Genomic DNA, 18,808 nt, shown 5'->3' on the forward strand with positions numbered 1-18,808 from the left:
TTTACAGAAAAACAATACAAAAAGTATTACCAAGATTATGACTTTTGCCGTAATATCAAAGGTCTTGCTAGAAAAAAAAGAAATTATGAATTTTCTTGATAAAAAAATGTGATCGTGCCTGGTTGCATGTAAAATGGCTAGAAATAGCATTTTAACTTAGCGTAAAGCTGACAATTTACACAAGGTTTATTTCTATTTCTTCTGCTCCAAACTTACTTCAAACTTACTTCTCTGTCTGCTCGTATGAATGTAACACAACATAAGAAAGTGTTTCACCGCCGTTCAAATGCACTTTGGATCACATCATTTAAATGTATAAATGTTTTCCATCTGAAAAGACTAAATATTAAATCAAACAAATGACAATAAAATGCTAAGATTCCCTGGCCAGAACCTTCAAAAATATTTCACTAGAGTATAACACTATATACAGTAAGACTATAACTTTTTTTTTGTTACATTAACACAAACAAATTCTTACAGTACTCCTGTTTCTTTGAGAGTTTGGTTATTCAACCACTGTCCCTCAGTGTCCACATCATAAAGACCAATCTAGTGAGTCTCTTACTTTAGAAGCCAGAAATTCTTATTAGAGAAAAGGCACGTGTGTCATAATGTTATACAATTTAATCAAGTTTCACATTCAGTGGAGAGGTCAGTTGTTTGGATAAAAAAGGTAAGATTTGTACCAAATTGTATACATCAACATACAATGAACATACAGTGTTGTGATCAAATTATGTATAGCATAAAGTAATTATTTGTACTTTACTATGCACAATGTGCAATACCAATTACCCGAGCGTGTATTAACATACAGTTATTAACGAAACGTCTCTGATAAAAATAAATAAATAAATACAAATTAAGTAGAGATGTGATTTGAGCTTCCAACACATCCGAAACAATGTAATGCTGTCTCTGTTTATATTCTGATGAAATCAGCTCAAAGTAAAGTTATTTGATTCATTAATCACATCCAACATCAATTCCTTAAAAATTTCCCTGCCCGTTCTGTTTTGCTGATTATAGTGACCAGGTCAGCTCTTCTTCAGGCTCAAACTTCTTGACCAGTTGTTTTTAGTTTAGTCATTTACCATGACAAGCATCATGAACATTATGAGGTTAATCAAGGTTCAATGTGCAGAAATAATACTCTTTACCTACACCTATGTGTGCATTAGTCTGAAATAGAAACAATTCTCGTAATTCTAATTCTGTTGTACTTGTCAGTAAGTTTATCAAGCTTTCTCACAATGTCTAGTAGACAAAAATGAAAGAGAAAAACACTCAAAATATTAACTTGTAATCATAGAATAGACTTTTTAATAAAATAGAAAACAAAACTGGAAGCTGTAGGAATAAACCATGCTGATTCAGATATAATCATACAGACTTTGTGTTAAGCTTGTTTGCATGAATATAAAACAGATATAACTCGTGACCATTCAAGAGGAGCTGTTCTCTAACACTGAGAAGAATCAGAATCAGCTTTACTGCCATGTATGCTTACACATACAAGGAATTTGTCTTGGTGACAGTCTTGTATACATAGTCTTGTGTGTATTTAATGTTAGTACACAGTAGTTAAGGCCACCTAATAAGGTGTGACTGATAAACTGCGAAGTTGGATTTAAGATCCTCAAGCTCTCTCAGCAGGACTGGTGCAGAGAAAATTGAGGAAAATTGGAAAACAAAAAGACAGAGAAAGTCGCTGACATAATCATTTCTGTACAGATGATACAGATGAAAACACTGAATTTATTTGCCTGTAATATTATTTGAATATAATCTAAGCTTCTAACATATAATATGTTACAAAAAATAACATTTATTTAATCATGACACATTAAAAGAAAACAGTATTTTTTAAAAAAAAAATTTTTATAAACAGTGTGCTCAAAGAAAATTAAATGAAACTTCACACCAGTTCATGAAAGAGTTTACACGCATGGCACATATAAGTTTCCTGATAGAATATGTGAAAATATACACCCAGTTTGTAAAATAAAAATGAAGTAGAGACATTTTACACAGGTAAGTCCCACTACAGTGCTTAATCTTTTGAACAATATCTTGACATCTACACCGATCAGCCACAACATTAAAACCACCTGCCTAATATCGTCAGCACAAACAAACACCTCAATTGTACAGAGCGGTTATCTGAGTTACCGTAGATTTTGTCAGTTCGAACCAGTTTTGCCATTCTCTGTTGACCTCTCTCATCAGCAAGACATTTCCATCCACTGAACTGCCACTCACTGGATGTTTTTTGTCTTTGGTGCTATTCTGAGTAAATTCTAGAGCCTCGAATGCCATGTTTGTTGGGAATTACATTGCTGTGGAGAAAGCTGCTTACTGACCGAGCCTCATGTATATGGGGGTAAAGAGTACTTATACAGTGTAAAGCTGAATGCTGTTTTCTCTTAGTAACCCTCTTTCTCGAAATAAATCGCTTTCTGGTGTCCTTGTAAATTTAGTCAACGTGTTGGTCCAATGGTATGATCTTTGCTGTTGATGTGAGTTGTCCTGGGTTCAGTACCCCTCCAGGAATACAGATTTGTAATAAACCAGAAACAGTGGCAAAAATGGCTGCGTGTTTTACTTTGTGATTTAAATGGAACAGAGAACGAGCTGCGGAGAAAAACAGAAGTGTGCATCTGCATGCGGTGGTGGCCTGATTTCCAGGAAACGGTACAATTTGCTAAATGTTTTTTTTTTTTTTTCAGTCTACACTAAACAGACATCTTCCATTTCACTGATGGAGTTAAATTAATATTTCTTTCACAGATATACCTTTTATGTTTTTTGCAAGAAGCATCAAACCAAGTGTTATAATTGCCTAAATGATCTCCCAGACTTGCACAGTTCTCTCCTAAAGGATCCTCTTCCTTCCAGTTATCAGGTTCTCTTTGCCCCACACTGAACCAGAACCTTTAAGAGACAGATATTAATGTTGTTTTTTTAATGCTTTTTTTTTTTTTCAAATGGTTCTCTTTCTTGTTATAAATTCACAGCTCTGTAATTTGTCATCCGGAAACTGATATTTGTCATTACTTTAAGGAAAATAAATTGTACATTTATGACAAACAAAAACACAGATCACACATGCAGAGCTCTTACTGTACTTGTGTATCTAGAGTTTGGTTATTCACCCAAACCCAGTGTCCCTCAGTATCCAGATCATTAAGACCAATCCAGTGAGTCATGTTAATTTTAGAGACCAAGAATTCCTAATGGAGAAAATGCACTGAGGTTATACTGTCACACAATTAGTTTGGTGATGTGTGTATTTTTTTTTTATGTTAAAACTCTTTCTTGCACACCATCTTATTATGCAGAGTCAACTGTAAGTAAGCACTTGTAGTTGTTTTAAATATAGTCATATACATTGTGGCTCTGTGGCATTATCAAAACATTTCTGTTTGTTTGAACAATTTGTCCAGCCCAACATAGCAAAATTGGCTCGATCAATGGCATGAGTTTGGGGCTGTACTATCTGTTTAACCAACCAATGGAAGAGGGGTGGACTTTAGATGCTAGCAGGGTCAGCTCTTGGGTTTGTTGGGCCCTATGCGAAAACATAAAATGGGCCCCACCGATGTGAATATTGTCGTAACTTTAAAACATGCATAGAACCACTGCAAAAAATGTTTTAAGAGAAAGCGCTAAAAAAATATGCACACTTTAGCTTGGTAGGTAACAAATAACATGTCCAATAAATTTTATTACCCAGCATCCATCCATCCATCCATCTTCTATAGCAGTTTGTCCAATGTAGGGTTGTGGGTTATTACCCAGCATGAAGATGTTCATTTAGAATGTATTTAAATGTACGAGTGAAAGTGTGTATTTTAGGTGCGGTGACAAGTCAGTATTTCTTTTTTGAGAAATACTGAAATAATTTCTTTTTTCCCTAGAAGTACAAATAAACTAGTGCCTCAATGAATATGAGGTCATGGAAAGGGCAAGTATAATAATTACAGAGTAACACTTTACAATAAGGTTCTGTTTGTTAACTAAACGTATTAGGTACTAACGAACTAACAACGAACAATATCATTTTACAACATGCATTAATAATGGTTAATGTTAATTTATAAAAAAATACTATTGCTCTTGTTTCACATGTTTATGGCACCATCTAGTGGTCTAGTGGTTCGTCTGAAAGAAAGCCACCCCAGCGGCTCCACGTCTCGGTCCTTCTACCTACGGGTATGAGGCTGAGTCAGTTAGCACTGGGGGTGATTTGGGGACTTCAATGGGAGCTTCTCCACCGGGTAACCCCCCACGGACCTCCCATTCCCCTACACGCTCGTATGCCCCGGCTGGGTTCTGGGATGAGACCGCAGGTTCGTGGCCTCGTTCAGAACTTGCGAAGAGGATGAGATATCCATTGCAGCATTAGAGAACAGGCTCGCCGTGTCTGACGCGGAAGACTCAGCTAGACTCCCACCCTCGGGTATGGTGGTCCAGTCGCAGGCGGACGTGGAGCTGGCGGCCAAGCTTGCCCGGGCAGCCACGAGTGTCGGGCTGGAGTGGAACCCTATGCTCCCCCGAACACTTGCGGCTCGACGATTGGTTCCTGGGGACGGACAGTGGCATTTTTCTCTGGCAGGTTCAGTGCCCCAGAGGTGGGGCTTCCGCCCCCGCGCACCCAGCTGTGGCACAAGTCTGTTCCCAATGTGATGGTCTCCACTTCTTCCTCCGCAGGCTGTTCTGGGGATAGTCACAAGGAGCCAGGTAAGTGCTTTGATGTCCTTAGACTCGGCACAGCCACAAGTGGCACCTCAGGCTCCACCCCGTCGTGAGGCCCCGCCCGCCAGTACGTCCGATATGGTTGTTCCCTTGGTCCCCCTCACACGGAACTTGGAGGCATGGCTCGCACTCCCCAACCCGTCGCTTTGGCTGATCAGGACTGTCTGACTCGGCTATGCGATTCAGTTCACCAGGCATCCACCCAGGTTCAACGGCGTCCACTTCACTGCGGTGAAAGGTGAGAACGCCGCTGCCTTGCATGCAGAGATCACCTCCCTCCTACAGAAGGACGCGATCAAGCCTGTTCCTCCAGCCGAGTTGAAGAAGGGGTTTTACAGTCCTTACTTCATCGTACCCAAAAAAGGCGGCGGGTTGCGGCCAATCTTGGACCTGCAAGTTCTGAACTGGGCTTTGCACAGACTCCCGTTCAAGATGCTGATGCAGAAATGCATTCTAGCAAGCATCCGGCATCAAGATTGGTTTGCAGCGGTAGACCTGAAGGACGCATACTTCCATGTCTCGGTTTTACCTCGACACAGACCCTTCCTGCGGTTTGCTTTCGAGGGCCGGGCATACCAGTACAAGGTCCTCCCCTTTGGTCTGTCCCTGTCACCTTGCTCCTTCACGAAGGTCACAGAGGCAGCCCTTGCCCCGCTAAGGGAAATGGGCATCCGCATTCTCAACTATCTCAACGACTGGCTGATCCTAGCTCACTCGCGGGACTTGTTGTGTGCACACAGGGACCTGGTGCTCATGCACCTCAGCCGGCTGGGGCTTCGGGTCAACTGGGAAAAGAGCAAGCTCTCCCCGGTTCAGAGCATCTCTTTTCTTGGTATGGAGTTAGACTCGGTCTCAATGATGGCGTGCCTCACAAACAAGTGTGCACAGTCAGTGCTGAACTGTCTGAGTACGTTCAGACAGAAGACGTCGGTCCCACTGAAATATTTTCAGAGGCTCTTGGCATCCTTCAGCACTAGTTCCAGACTCGAGTCGCGAAATGGGCATGGTGCCACGGCGCACACTGCGTGCTCGTCACGCAGGTCTGCTGCCGTCTGTTCAGCCCTTGGTCCGACCTAGCATTCCTATAGGCAGGAGTTCCCCTAGGGCAGGTCTCCAGGCACATCGTGGTTACGATGGATGCCTCCAAGCATGGCTGGTGCGCCGTGTGCAATGGGCACGCATCCACCGGCCCTTGGACTGCTCCGCGACCGTGTTGGCACATCAACTGCCTCGAGTTGCTGGCAGTATTGCTTGCCCTGCGGAGGCTTTTGCCGTTGATCTGGGGCAAGCACGTGTTGGTCCAGACGGACAACATGGCAACAGTTGCATACATCAACCGCCAAGGTGGTCTACACTCTCGTCGAATGTCGCAACTTGCCTGCCGTATCCTCCTCTGGAGTCAGCAGCGGCTCAAGTCACTGCGAGCCACTTATATCCCAGGCAGCCTCAACAGCACAGTGGATGCGCTGTTGTGGCATGTCACGCTCAGGGGAGAGTGGAGACTCCACCCTCAGGTGGTCCAGCTGATCTGGAGTCAATTTGGTCAAGTGCAGGTGGACCTGTATGCTTCCGGGAATCCTCCCACTGCCCGCTCTGGTATTCTCTGACTGAGGCTCCCCTCGGCACAGATGTGTTGGCACACAGCTGGCCCCTGGGGCTGTGCAAGTATGCGTTTCCCCCAGTGAGCCTACTTGCACAGATGTTGTGCAAAGTCAGGGAGGACGAGGAGCAGGTCATCCTAGTGGCACCTTATTGGCCCACCCGGACTTGGTTCTCGGACCTCACGCTCCTCGCGACAGCCCATTCCCCCCCCGGCGAATTTCCCTGAGGAAGAACCGTCTTTCTGGCCATCTCTATATCTGGCCCTTGCACGGGACGTGGAAGACTTAAGTGGCCTACCACCGGCAATGGTAGACATGATCACTCAGGCCAGGGCTCCCTCGATGAGGCGCCTGTATGACCTGAAGTGCCGTCTGTTCGCTAAGTGGTGTTCTTCCCCTAGAGTCGGTAGAGTTAAAGGCACTCTCTTTGAAGACTGCCCTCCTGACAGTGCTCACCTCCATCAAGAGGGTAGGGGACCTGCAGGCGTTCTCTGTCAGCAAACTGTGCTTGGAGTTCGGCCTGGGTGACTCTCACGTGATCCTGAGACCCCGACCGGGCTATGTGCCCAAGGTTCCCACGACCCCGTTCAGGGATCAGGTGGTGAACCTGCAAGCACTGCCCCAGGAGGAGGCAGACCCAGCCTTGGCATTGCTGTGTTTGGTGCATGCTTTGCGCATCTACTTAGATCGCACGCAGAGCTTTAGAAGCTCCGAGCAGCTCTTTGTCTGCTTTGAGGGACAGCGGAAAGGAAGCGCTGTCTCCAAGCAGAGGATCGCCCACTGGGTCATTGACGCCATCGCTATGTTATATCACACCCAGGCCGTGCCCCCCCCCCCATGGGGCTGTGTGCCCACTCTACCAGGGGTGTAGCGGCCTCCTGGGCTCTGACCAACAGTGCCTCTCTAGCAGACATTTGTAGATCAGCAGGCTGGGCAACACCTAACACCTTTACGAGGTTCCAGAACCTCCAGGTTGAGCCGGTTTCTTCCCGTGTGTTGTCAGGTTCAAACAGGTAAGTCTTGGGACAGCTGGCTGGGTGTACCACTTGCACATAGCACCTTTCCTCTCCCTTGAGGCGAAGACGTATGCTCTTTCTCCCAGTCGCATTCACAAAAGTGTGGACCCTGGATGTCCTTCCTCCTTAGCCCTGTGGCTGGCAAGTTTTCGGAGAAACTCACCACCGGCCCAGTACGTGTGCTAATTAGGCCCTGTACTGGGGCAGATGCTCCACATGCGCTGGTTACCCCATTGGTAACCCCATGTCATGTATTTTCCACAAAGTGGTTTCCCCGTTGGTAAACCACGTCTTCCTTGGGCAGACGCCCCTCTGCCCCGGGTCACCGGGTCTATAGAAACTCCTCCCCCCTCGGTAGGACCTACCACGGGACCCTTCCACATGACGTGCTTCCGACTAGACTTGGTAAGACCATGTGACGTATTTCCACTTGAAAGCCCCCCCCACCCATGGGTGGGGTGTGGTCTCCATGATGTCCTCCTCTTTGGAGGGACACCCCCCAACATGGACCTTCTATGTACCCCAGCTGAACGATTTTGTTCCTTTAGCGGCCGGTCCTCTTTTTTTTGAGCAGTCAACTTGTCCCTGAGGTGCAGAGGACCATTTGACGCCCACAAGAGCATTGGGGGAGGTTACGTGATGGCCGGGTGCGCTGGCTACAAGTCAAACAGATATCTGCCCTTCTCGCCCCACTAGTCCACGTAACACAGTTCAATAGTCGTGCCGTTTTGTATTTGTATTGGCGTAAAGATTTTTTTATTTTTAACATTGATATTTCAGTTTTTAATAAAAAAATTATACGACAAATATAAAAAAAGAACAGAAAATAGGTTATCTATATAATAAAAACTTAAATCATGTCAGTTGTAAGTCAAGTTTTCATTAAGCACACATCCAATATTAATTACTTTATAATATCTCTGACTCACCTGTTCTTGTTTACTGGTTATGGTGACCAGGTTAGCTCCTTTTGAAACACAGTCATCCTGGCTGCATGACCAGTTAAGTTTACCAGAGCTGAAGAAATATAGCTTTCCAAGACAAGATATCCAGCCACCCAAAGAGATATTGCAACTCTGAGCTGTAAATGTTAAATAAGTGTTATAAAACCTTCCATTTTTCAAGTCATGAAGTTCTTGTGGTTTATCAAACTTTGGTTCAATTTGCAGAAATATTTGATTACACTTGTGTTGGGGTCTCGAACTGACAACTTATCATTGTTAAAAGACAGCCATTCTCAATGACTGTTATACTAAACTGTATATTCAATATACTCTTGAGTTCGAAATGATATACTACTCATACTACTCTTACTACTTCTGCCATATCTGCTTATGGTTGAAACAGTAAGAGTAGTATGGTAGTATGTCAATTCAAACTTGGCCTCTTTCTCCATGGCTGGGGCAGAGATAATTAGGAAGCATAGGAGAAACAAGCTGCCATTTAGAGGTATGCTTTCAAAAAAATTGAACTGTAAATGATGCATAGTTGAAAGAAAGAGTCAGCTCTCTAGATCCTGAGGCTTTTGGGAGTAAATCATTCTGGATCAGAAATATTCATATGTTTTGTCTAAGTCTACTGACCAGCATTAAAGAGGAGCTGTTCTGTAACTTCACTGTAGTTGGATTTAAGTTCCTCAAGCTCTTTCATCATGACTTGTAAAATGGGAATACAAAAAGATAAAGTCAGTCACATGGTCAGTTCTGTAAACACTCTTCTGTCTGCTTTGCTGTTAATGAAACATATTTTTCTCACTTATGTTGTTTTTCTCTTGAGCCAACAGTTGCTTCGAAACCATAATGTACTGTTCATTCCGTGATTCAAAATCTGCAATCTTATTAACATCTGATTAAAGAGAAAGAAAATAGCATTAGAAGTGGTGTCAACCAGTGTTGGGCAGTCAAAAAAATGAGCATAAACTGCAAACTACTCCACAGAAAATTTGCCTCTTAAAATCAGTCCTTTAGAGCAGCGGTTTCCAAACTGGTTTGGCAGAGCGTGTCTTATATTTAATCGGCTGTACACAATCAATACAGTACATACTGTGCAGTATAAAGGCACAACAGGATAACGCGACAAGTATTTTAGATCAGGAATTAAAAACAGTTACCTACTAGGGTTCAAGGGGGTAGAACCTTAACCAACCTAGGCTGGGTTTCCAAAAAGCATTGAAAAATTAAGTTAAATAATCCTTGCCACCAATGGTTTCTATAATCTATTTAGGCTTACAATGCTATTGGGAAATGCAGCCCTGATCTCATAGAATCACATTATATTATAACTACATTTTTACAAAATGACTTCATGTGGCTTCCTGGTGTTTTCTGGTGAAATAAGCGCTAGAGTTGCGAAAAACAACAATGCATTTTATTCCCTCTCACACAAACCACGAGTAAAACGTCGTGGTTACTTGTGTAACCTCCGTTCCCTGATGGAGGGAACGAGATGTTGTGTCGATGTAGTGACACTAGGGGTCGCACTTGGGAGCCCCAAACACCTCTGATCTTTGAGAAAAGGCCAATGGGAATTGGCGAGTGGAATTTGCATGCCACTCCCCTGGACATGTGGGTATAAAAGGAGCTGGCTCCCAACCACTCATTCAGGTTTTGTGCTGAGGAGCCGAGACAGGGTCTCAGACATTTCAGTGGGCAGTACAGCATTGTGGCAAGAGGGACACAACATCTCGTTCCCTCCATCAGGGAATGGAGGTTACGACAGTAAACAAGATGTTCCCTATCTGTCACTCATTCGACATTGTGTCGATGTAGTGACAATAGGGATCTCTATACAAAACGTCACAACTAGCTGAACCGCGTTACGTGAACTGCCGATGCAGGTGCAAGCAGGCTACTGCGTGTGTAATAGCAGATGCACTCGGACTGCACGTAGCCTCCCCCAACGCCCCAAAAAACGGGGTGAGGAAGAGAAGTTTCTAGTATGGGAGCATTTCTTTCTACGTTTTCTCTCCACAGAGTATTTAGTTATTCGGCTGGGGCCATTTAACGCTCAATATATGCACCGGGGAAGGTGTTCTTTTCCTATCCTACTCTTTCAGGGGGAAAAGACCCCACGGAGACCACATCCTGCCCAAAGGGGAGGTAACATGTGGCAAATACGTCAAGTGGGCTCACCAGCCGCACACTGAAGAGGCACAGTGGTAAGGGAAAATACATGGTTTCTGGACTAACGCCCATTCAAATACATTGCCATTGGTCGCATACATGGTGCGAGGGATCGTATCACGATTTTGGATGCCGTTTGCATAGTAGCTATATGACGAATTGGATGTTCTCGCCTTACCGGAGGTAATATCGAGTCAGGGCCCAAACTCTCTGTATGGACACCTGTATGGGGCTTCGCGCTCTACTCCGGGCATCCCCCTTTCCACGTATCATCCATGGTGACATAGTTACCATATTAAGTGGCCACAGGGCTGGTATTGTGTCCTCTTACCGTATAGTCTCCCCAAACTCTTCCTCATGTCTACGAATCCTATATAGTGCCCAATTACCCAGTATTCATCCTCCGTAGTCATCCTCACATCCACAGACACAGTATTTTGCCCCTTACCCAGTAAAAAGTGCATTTACATGCCTTAGGCTCCAGGTTGCCCCCTGATGCCATACAGCACCACGATTGGTACCGGGCAGCACCTGGGCATCCCACAAGATCATCCTGAGTGCTTTTATGGACCTTCGTGGCACTTGCCATTTTTTGCTCTTTTTAATTCGAATTTGCCTCGGAGCACAAGGTTGGTGCCCGCTGTGCCTGCCGAGTGCCCTTTAAATGCATTTTTTGACCATCGACCAAAAAGTCACCGGAATCATATGCCTTGCTATTATCTTATCGAGGGCCCCTCGGGGTGCCACCCTGTCGAATTTGGGGTCTCTGGGACCTCTGGGTGCGATAAGGGGGCACATTCCACGTGCAATATATTCCATTCACTTTAATACTGGTTTGGTGGAAGGTGCTCAGAAAGCTCCAAACATCCTAAAATCGACATGTCTCATGGGTGTGTTCTCAGACAGTGTCCAGAGTTACGTGACCCTTTGACCTCTTTTGACACAAAATTTGCCCCTTTAGGGATGGCTTTCAAAAACCAAGTATAAAAATTACATTGGTATACATTGCAAGTGGGATGTCAAGAAAAGAGGGGTCAAAAGGTCGCAGGAACTTGATACTCTAGATCCTCGTAGTCCTGGGGGCCCCCGATCGAGCCTCCCAATTTGGGGGCTCTAGAAGCTTCCATAGTGAATTTTCAAACCCTACCCTAGCTGACTCTGAGCATTCAAAAGTCTCTGTCTGTGCATAAGTGGAAGAGCGCTGTGTGAGAGATTCTTGCATAAATGGCCAAAAATCTTTCTCTTTCTTCTAGAGCCTTGTCTTCATAATATGTTGTATGGGGGACCTCAGGCTACCACCGTGTGAAATTTGGGGCCTGTGCGACCTTTTAGAAAAATTCCACCTGCAATGTATTCCATTAATTTATTATACAATTTCTTGGACAGTGCTCAGAAAGCTCAAAATGTTCTAAAATCGACATATATGTCTCATGGGTGTGTCCTCAGACAGTGTCCAGAGTTACGTGACCCTCTGACCTCTTTTGACACAAAATTTGCCCCTTTAGGGAAGACATTCAAAAACCAAGTATGAAAATTACATTGGTATACATTGCAAGTGGGATGTCTAGAAAAGAGGGGTCGAAAGGTCATAGGACCTTGAAAATTGAGATCCTCGACCATCAGAGGCCCTCAAATCATGCCCTAGAATTTGGAGGCCCTGGGTGCTTGCTAAGTATTAAAGCCTCTGATGAATGTACTGCTGCACACAGGCCTACAGGCTATTTCATTGTTTCCTATGGCAGGCAGGGAGGTCTATTTAAAATAATGAAAAAGACTTTTTTGCATCCTAGGCTCTAGTCCCCTTAGGATTTTGTTGAGGGGCACTGGACGTGTCACCAGGTGAAATTTGGGGTCTGTCGGATCTACCGATGTGATGCCATGCCTTCGTCCACGTGCAATGTATACCATTCATTTCTATACTCTGTTTATGTACACTACTCAGAAACCTCCAAATGACTCGTTTGAAATCTATATCTTCTCAGGGGTCCCCTAGACAGTGTGCAAAGTTTGAAGTCTGAATGAGTTGGTTAAGTGCTTAATTGGCTGGCTTTTGAGTGAAAAGTGACAGTTATTTTTCCTGAATATTTTTCCTAATTTTTTTTCAAGTACTTACCCTGCACCAATCGAAATAAAACTTCAATATGTTGTTCATGAGGGCCCAATGAATAAGCATTCGAAGCCCCTAGGTGTTTGCTCTACATTTCAGGGTATTTTGACTCTGTCATGCAGGAACGCCCAGCTTTGTTACATGATCAAATATACATGGTTGGTGGACATCCATTTTTAAAGGTACAAGATCAAATAATTGACTAAAAAACAAATTTAGGTGACTATGTGACTCCCTCTGAACAGTATGCACCCTTCAAATCCTCAAAAATACACTGTCCGCCAACCATGTATATTTTTGTATTGTATACATTGCAGGTGGGATCTCCATATCTCAGAGTTGGGACAACTTAGAGAGCTGAAACCTGCCCTTCTGTGCTTGTCTGGACCTCCCCTGTTCATGTTTTGAATATCAAGAAGATTGGAGAAAATTGGAAAACAAATTTAAACTGTGATTTTTTTGCTAAAAAGTACACTTTTAACACTTTTGCACAGTGCAATTCTCAATATGTGCTCGCTCTATCTGTCTATATTGATTATGGACCTTATAGAAATTGAGGTCCACCATCCATGTATTTTTGATAATGTAAATACATTGGAAATGGGATGGTCCCTCATACAATGTATTAACATGATCAAAATGTGGACAGTGGGTTTTTGAGGTTTTGAAGGGTGCATACTATTCAGGGGGTGACATATATTCAAGTAAATGTTTTTTTTGTCAGTATTTTGATTATGGACCTTATAAAAATGGATGTCCATCATCCATGTATTTTTGATAATGTAAATACATTGGAAATGGGATGGGCCCTTGTACAATGTATTAACATGATCAAAATGTGGACATTGGGTTTTTGAGGGTGCATACCATTCAGGGGGAGACATCTATTCAAGTAAATATGTTTTTTGTCAGTATTTTGATTATGGACCTTATAAAAATGGATATCCATCATCCATGTATTTTTGATAATGTAAATACATTTGAAATGGTATGGTACCTCATACAATATATTTACATTATCAAAAACACATGGTTGTATATTTTTGTATAGTGGACAGTCGATTTTTGAGGTTTTCAAGGGTGCATACTATTCAGGGGGAGACATATAGTCACCGTAATATGTTTTTTAGTCAATATTATGAGTTTGTTCTCTATATAAGCTGCGCATTGCCTACACAGCTGAAGTTTCACTTACTGCCCCCTGGAGAAAACAGGTGGTACTTCAAGCTTGAATTTCTCAGGAATCGTCCTTATTACATTCCGGGGACATGATTAATTGCGTACATGTTTTTAACACGTTATTTTTTATAAAATTAATCGCACAGAATTAATGCATTAAATCGACAACCCTAACAAGCTTATTTATGTACGATCAAGTTGCGCGGTGGCTCATCTTCTAGCATGTTGTACTTGCAACTGGGAGGACCCTGGTATGAGTCTAGCCTTGCATGTAAATTGACTTGAGTTTCGAACTCAAGATGGCGCCGAGTATGGCTGCTGCGTTGCGAGCTCCGACACAACATAGCAATGTTTTGTTTGTTTTGTTTACAATTCTTATGTTTTTTGTCTTGGATGTTGTCTGCCTTATTGTCTACGACAGACAAACACTTTTGGACATTGGTTCAGCAATCTCACACCGAAAACCGGACTTCACATTCCTCAATGCCGACCCGCTGTTTACAAACACGCAAGCGGAGCCCTTTGTCTGGGCAGCATGGCCGCGGAAACGCAGGAGGAAAAGGGGAAACAGAGCCGGCGTTCTCATCAGAGTAAGACGCCGCGCAAATCGACCCCCGCTACCCACTATTCTACTGGCAAATGTTCAGTCTCTGGATAACAAGCTCTGCGAGCTGAAAGCGCGGATCTCTTTCCAAGAGAGACGAGGGACTGCTGCATTATCTGCCTAACAGAAACTTGGATGTCTGCGGAGATTCCAGACTCAGCCATTGAACCCGCGGGGTTCTCCATGCACCGAGCGGACAGAGCGAAAGACCTCTCAGGTAAAACTAGAGGAGGTGGTGTATGTTTTATGATCAACAAATCCTGGTGTGATCAGAGGAACGTACATTCCATCAAGTCTTTCTGTTCTCCTGATCTGGAATTTCTTATGCTTCTGTGTCGACCATTCTGGCTACCGAGGGAATTCATAGCGGTCATTATCACTGCTGTGTACATCCCCCCACAAGCCGACACAGACCGGGCACTCAAGGAACTGTATGGGAGTATAAGTGAGCAAGAAACCGCGCACCCTGAGGCCGCATTCATTGTGACCAGGGACTTTAATAAAGCCAGTTTAAAATCAGTCGCACCAAAATATCACCAGCACATTAGTTTCAACACACGAGGGGACCGGGTTTTGGATCATTGCTACTCTCCGTTCCGGGATGGCTACAGATCCCTCCCCCACCCACCATTTGGCAAATCGGACCACTCTTCCATTCTGCTTCTGCCCGCTTACAGGCAGAAATTGAAACAGGAAGCACCCACCCTCAGAATGATCCAGTGCTGGTCGGACCAATCAGACTCTACGCTACAGGACTGTTTTGATCACACGGACTGGGAGATATTCCGGTCCGCCTCTGATGACGACATCGAGCTTTACGCTGATAGCATAATGTGTTTCATCAGAACGTGCGTAGAGGAAGTGATTCCGACCAGAACTGTACGAATCTATCCGAATCAGAAGCCGTGGATCAATAGCGATGTTCGCGCGGCACTTAATGTGTGGACCTCCGCTTTTAATTCCGGGAACGCGGAGGAGCATAAACAAGCCAGTTATGCCCTCCGAAAAACTATCGAAACAGCAAAACGACAGTACAGGAGCAAGATTGAAGGACAGTTTAACACCACCAACTCTAGAAGCATGTGGCAGGGAATTAACATCATCACGGACTTTAAAGGGAATAAAAACTCCGCCATGAACACCGCTGCCTCTCTACCGGATGAGCTAAATACTTTTTATGCTCGTTTCGAGGGAAATAACACCGCCCTCGTGGAGAGAGCTCTCGCGGCTGAAGCTACAGAGGTTAGTTCACTCTCCGTCTCTGTAGTGGATGTTACCCGATCCTTCCGACGGGTGAATATCCGCAAAGCCGCGGGCCCAGACGGCATTCCGGGCCGCGTCATCATAGCGTGCGCGAACCAGCTGGCTGGTGTTTTTACGGACATTTTCAACCTTTCCCTCTCTTTGTCTGTAGTCCCCACATGCTTTAAAACATCCACCATTGTGCCTGTTCCAAAACAATCAAAAATAACTTGTTTAAATGACTGGCGTCCTGTTGCTCTGACCCCCATCATCAGCAAATGTTTTGAGAGACTAATCAGAGATTACATCTGCCCTGTATTGCCTCTCTCTCTTGACCCGCTGCAGTTTGCTTACCGCAACAACCGCTCCACTGATGATGCCATTGCATCTACAATACACACTGCTCTCTCCCACCTGGAAAAAAAGAACACTTATGTGAGAATGTTGTTTGTAGACTAAAGCTCAGCATTCAACACCATAGTGCCCTCCAAGCTAGATGAGAAACTCCGGGCTCTGGGCTTAAACAGCTCGCTGTGCAGCTGGATCCTGGACTTCCTGTCAAGCAGACGCCAGGTGGTTAGAATAGGCAGCAACATCTCCTCATCACTGACCCTCAACACTGGAGCCCCGCAGGGCTGTGTTCTCAGCCCACTACTGTATTCCTTGTACACACATGACAGTGTGGCAACACATAGCTCCTATGCCATCATTAAGTTTGCTGATGACACGACGGTGGTAGGTCTAATCACTGACAATGATGAAACAGCCTACAGAGAGGAGGTACACACTCTGACACACTGGTGTCAGGAGCACAACCTCTCCCTCAACGTCAGTAAGACAAAGGAGCTTGTGGTGGACTTCAGAAGAAAAGACAGAGAACACAGTCCCATCACCATCAATGGAGCACCAGTGGAGAGAGTCAGCAGCTTCAAGTTCCTGGGTGTCCACATCACTGAGGAACTCACGTGGTCCGTCCACACTGAAGTCGTTGTGAAGAAGGCTCATCAGCGCCTCTTCTTCCCGAGACGGCTGAGGAAGTTTGGAATGAACCGCCACATCCTCACACGGTTCTACACCTGCACTGTGGAGAGCATCCTGACTGGCTGCATCTCCGCCTGGTACGGCAATAGCACCGCCCACAACCGCAAAGCACTGCAAAGGGTGGTGCGAACTGCCAAACACATCATCGGAGGTGAGCTTCCCTCCCTCCAGGAAATATATACAAGGCGATGTGTGAAAAAAGCTCGCAGGATCAGAGACTCCAGCCACCCGAGCCATGGGCTGTTCTCACTGCTACCATCAGGTAGGCGGTATCGCAGCATCAGGACCCGCACCAGCTGACTCCATGATAGCTTCTTCCCCCAAGCAATCAGACTTCTGAACTCTTGATCTCATGATCAATATACATCAGCACTGCACTTTATTACCCTTACTCTTATATCTCACACCGGACTGTCATAAATTATATTATTATTATATTATGTCTCTTAACAACTGACTATCAACCGACAGCCTGAATGTCAATACAGTACAATACTGTACATGTGTGTGATATATATATATATATATATATATATATACACACACACACACATACACACACACACACACACACACACACACACACACACACTTTTTTTATATATATATTTTAATTTTTATTGAATAATGTGTATCTATATAGTAAAAAACAAAAACAGCGTATTGTATACTGTACAGTGTATGTTATTATTTGTATATTGTTGAGTGTAATTATGTGTATAACAGATGTTTAAATTGTGTTGTGTTAATTTGATGTTATTGTAAATTGATACTGTCTCATCACTGTCACGACTGCTATGTTGATTGGAACTGCACCCAAGAATTTCACACACCATTGCACTTATGTATATGGCTGTGTGACAATAAAGTGATTTGATTTGATTTGACATGTGAGGCAAAAGTGCTGTAGAAACACCATAAAAGTTATACTCACAAAGTATCCAGAGAGCACAGACGCCTCCAAGAGCGAAAGCAAGAGAGACACTGAGAATTATCAGAAAAACTTTACTCCACTTGGAAGAAGGGTCTTCTCTCTGTTTTTCTTGCTTTTGAGTGGGGTTACCTGTGGTTAAAATTTCAGTGTGATAAAAGGATCCCAAACATACAGATAAGTATGCAACACTTTGTCTCTAACCCACTCTAATATAATATAAACAGAACTGAGCAGAATGTAAATTCTAATGCCATGTCAGGAATATCTTACCTTTGTTTTGAGGTCTTTTGCCAACTGTATCAGTTATTGAATGTAGGTCAGCAACATTTTCATAGATTGAGTCCATTTCATTAACCTGACAGGAGATGTGTTCTCAGAGATTTTTGGTTTAGTTGAAAACAAGGAAGTCACAGAAAATATAAGTGCAGACAGAAAATACAACATAGGAAGTGACGTAGAAAGAGCCACAAAAACAGATTTATATTCTTCAGAATACGGAGGTTTTAAGTGTTGTAACATAGCAAACAAGTTGAATGGATCTCTTTTGTTACTTTCTTTCACAAGCCCCATTGCCATTCACTTTCATTTCATGTAAAAAGAAACAGCCACAACATTCTTCAGAATAACCCCATTTGTCTTAAATGAAAGAGAAAATATAAAACAAGATATACACTAAAAAAAAATATTGTTTAAGATGCATTCCAATTTCATAACAAAATTCCATCAAATTGAATTGTGTAAACTTTAAATTAATTGTTTCATTAATTAAAGTTTCATTTATTTGTTGTGTTCATTCATATAAATTTGAACGTAAAAAAGTTCAAGCATCCATGGACATGCCAACTAAACATTTATTTTTCTGTTTTAATTTAGAATGACCCTCTCTTGGTTTTCTACACACATTGTGAACTATTGAGACTATAAATAATCTTTACACATACACCAATTGCTATTTAAACATTTAAACACTGACTGTTCCAGTCTAAACATTTAAGTTAAAGGTGACTCTGATTTGCCAATATTTGCACAAGCTTTATTAGAGAAAAGAAATTACAGTTTACACACAGTCCCACTCATAACATACTCTGGACTCCAGATTAACTCCTGAGCCAGTGGCTTTGGTTTATTGTATTTTAGTTTAGTTTATTAACAAGTCATGGCTGAAAATTTATCGTTGGTCTTGATAAAACACAAACAATTA

The 18,808-nt window shown here is 43.4% G+C and overlaps 1 protein-coding gene across 2 annotated transcripts; it reads right to left on the bottom strand.

Annotated features, from left to right (window-relative positions):
• Positions 1-1,413: 1,413 nt before the first annotated feature.
• Positions 1,414-18,364, bottom strand: LOC127420886 (CD209 antigen-like protein E). Of its 2 annotated transcripts, none has more exons than XM_051663478.1 (7): positions 17,878-18,326; positions 17,608-17,736; positions 9,134-9,223; positions 8,962-9,033; positions 8,308-8,459; positions 3,127-3,236; positions 1,414-2,937 (listed from the first exon to the last, which is right to left on the bottom strand). In XM_051663478.1, the coding sequence occupies exons 1-7, from the start codon at positions 17,951-17,953 to the stop codon at positions 2,739-2,741; spliced, it is 828 nt and encodes a 275-aa protein (XP_051519438.1). In that variant the 5' UTR covers positions 17,954-18,326; the 3' UTR covers positions 1,414-2,738. The 2 variants fall into 2 exon arrangements, with proteins under 2 accessions (XP_051519438.1, XP_051519439.1); XM_051663479.1 differs by having other exon boundaries at positions 2,770-2,937; positions 3,132-3,236; positions 17,878-18,364.
• Positions 18,365-18,808: the final 444 nt, after the last annotated feature.

This window comes from Myxocyprinus asiaticus, chromosome 30, assembly GCF_019703515.2.
Source record: "Myxocyprinus asiaticus isolate MX2 ecotype Aquarium Trade chromosome 30, UBuf_Myxa_2, whole genome shotgun sequence".
NCBI lineage: Eukaryota > Metazoa > Chordata > Actinopteri > Cypriniformes > Catostomidae > Myxocyprinus > Myxocyprinus asiaticus.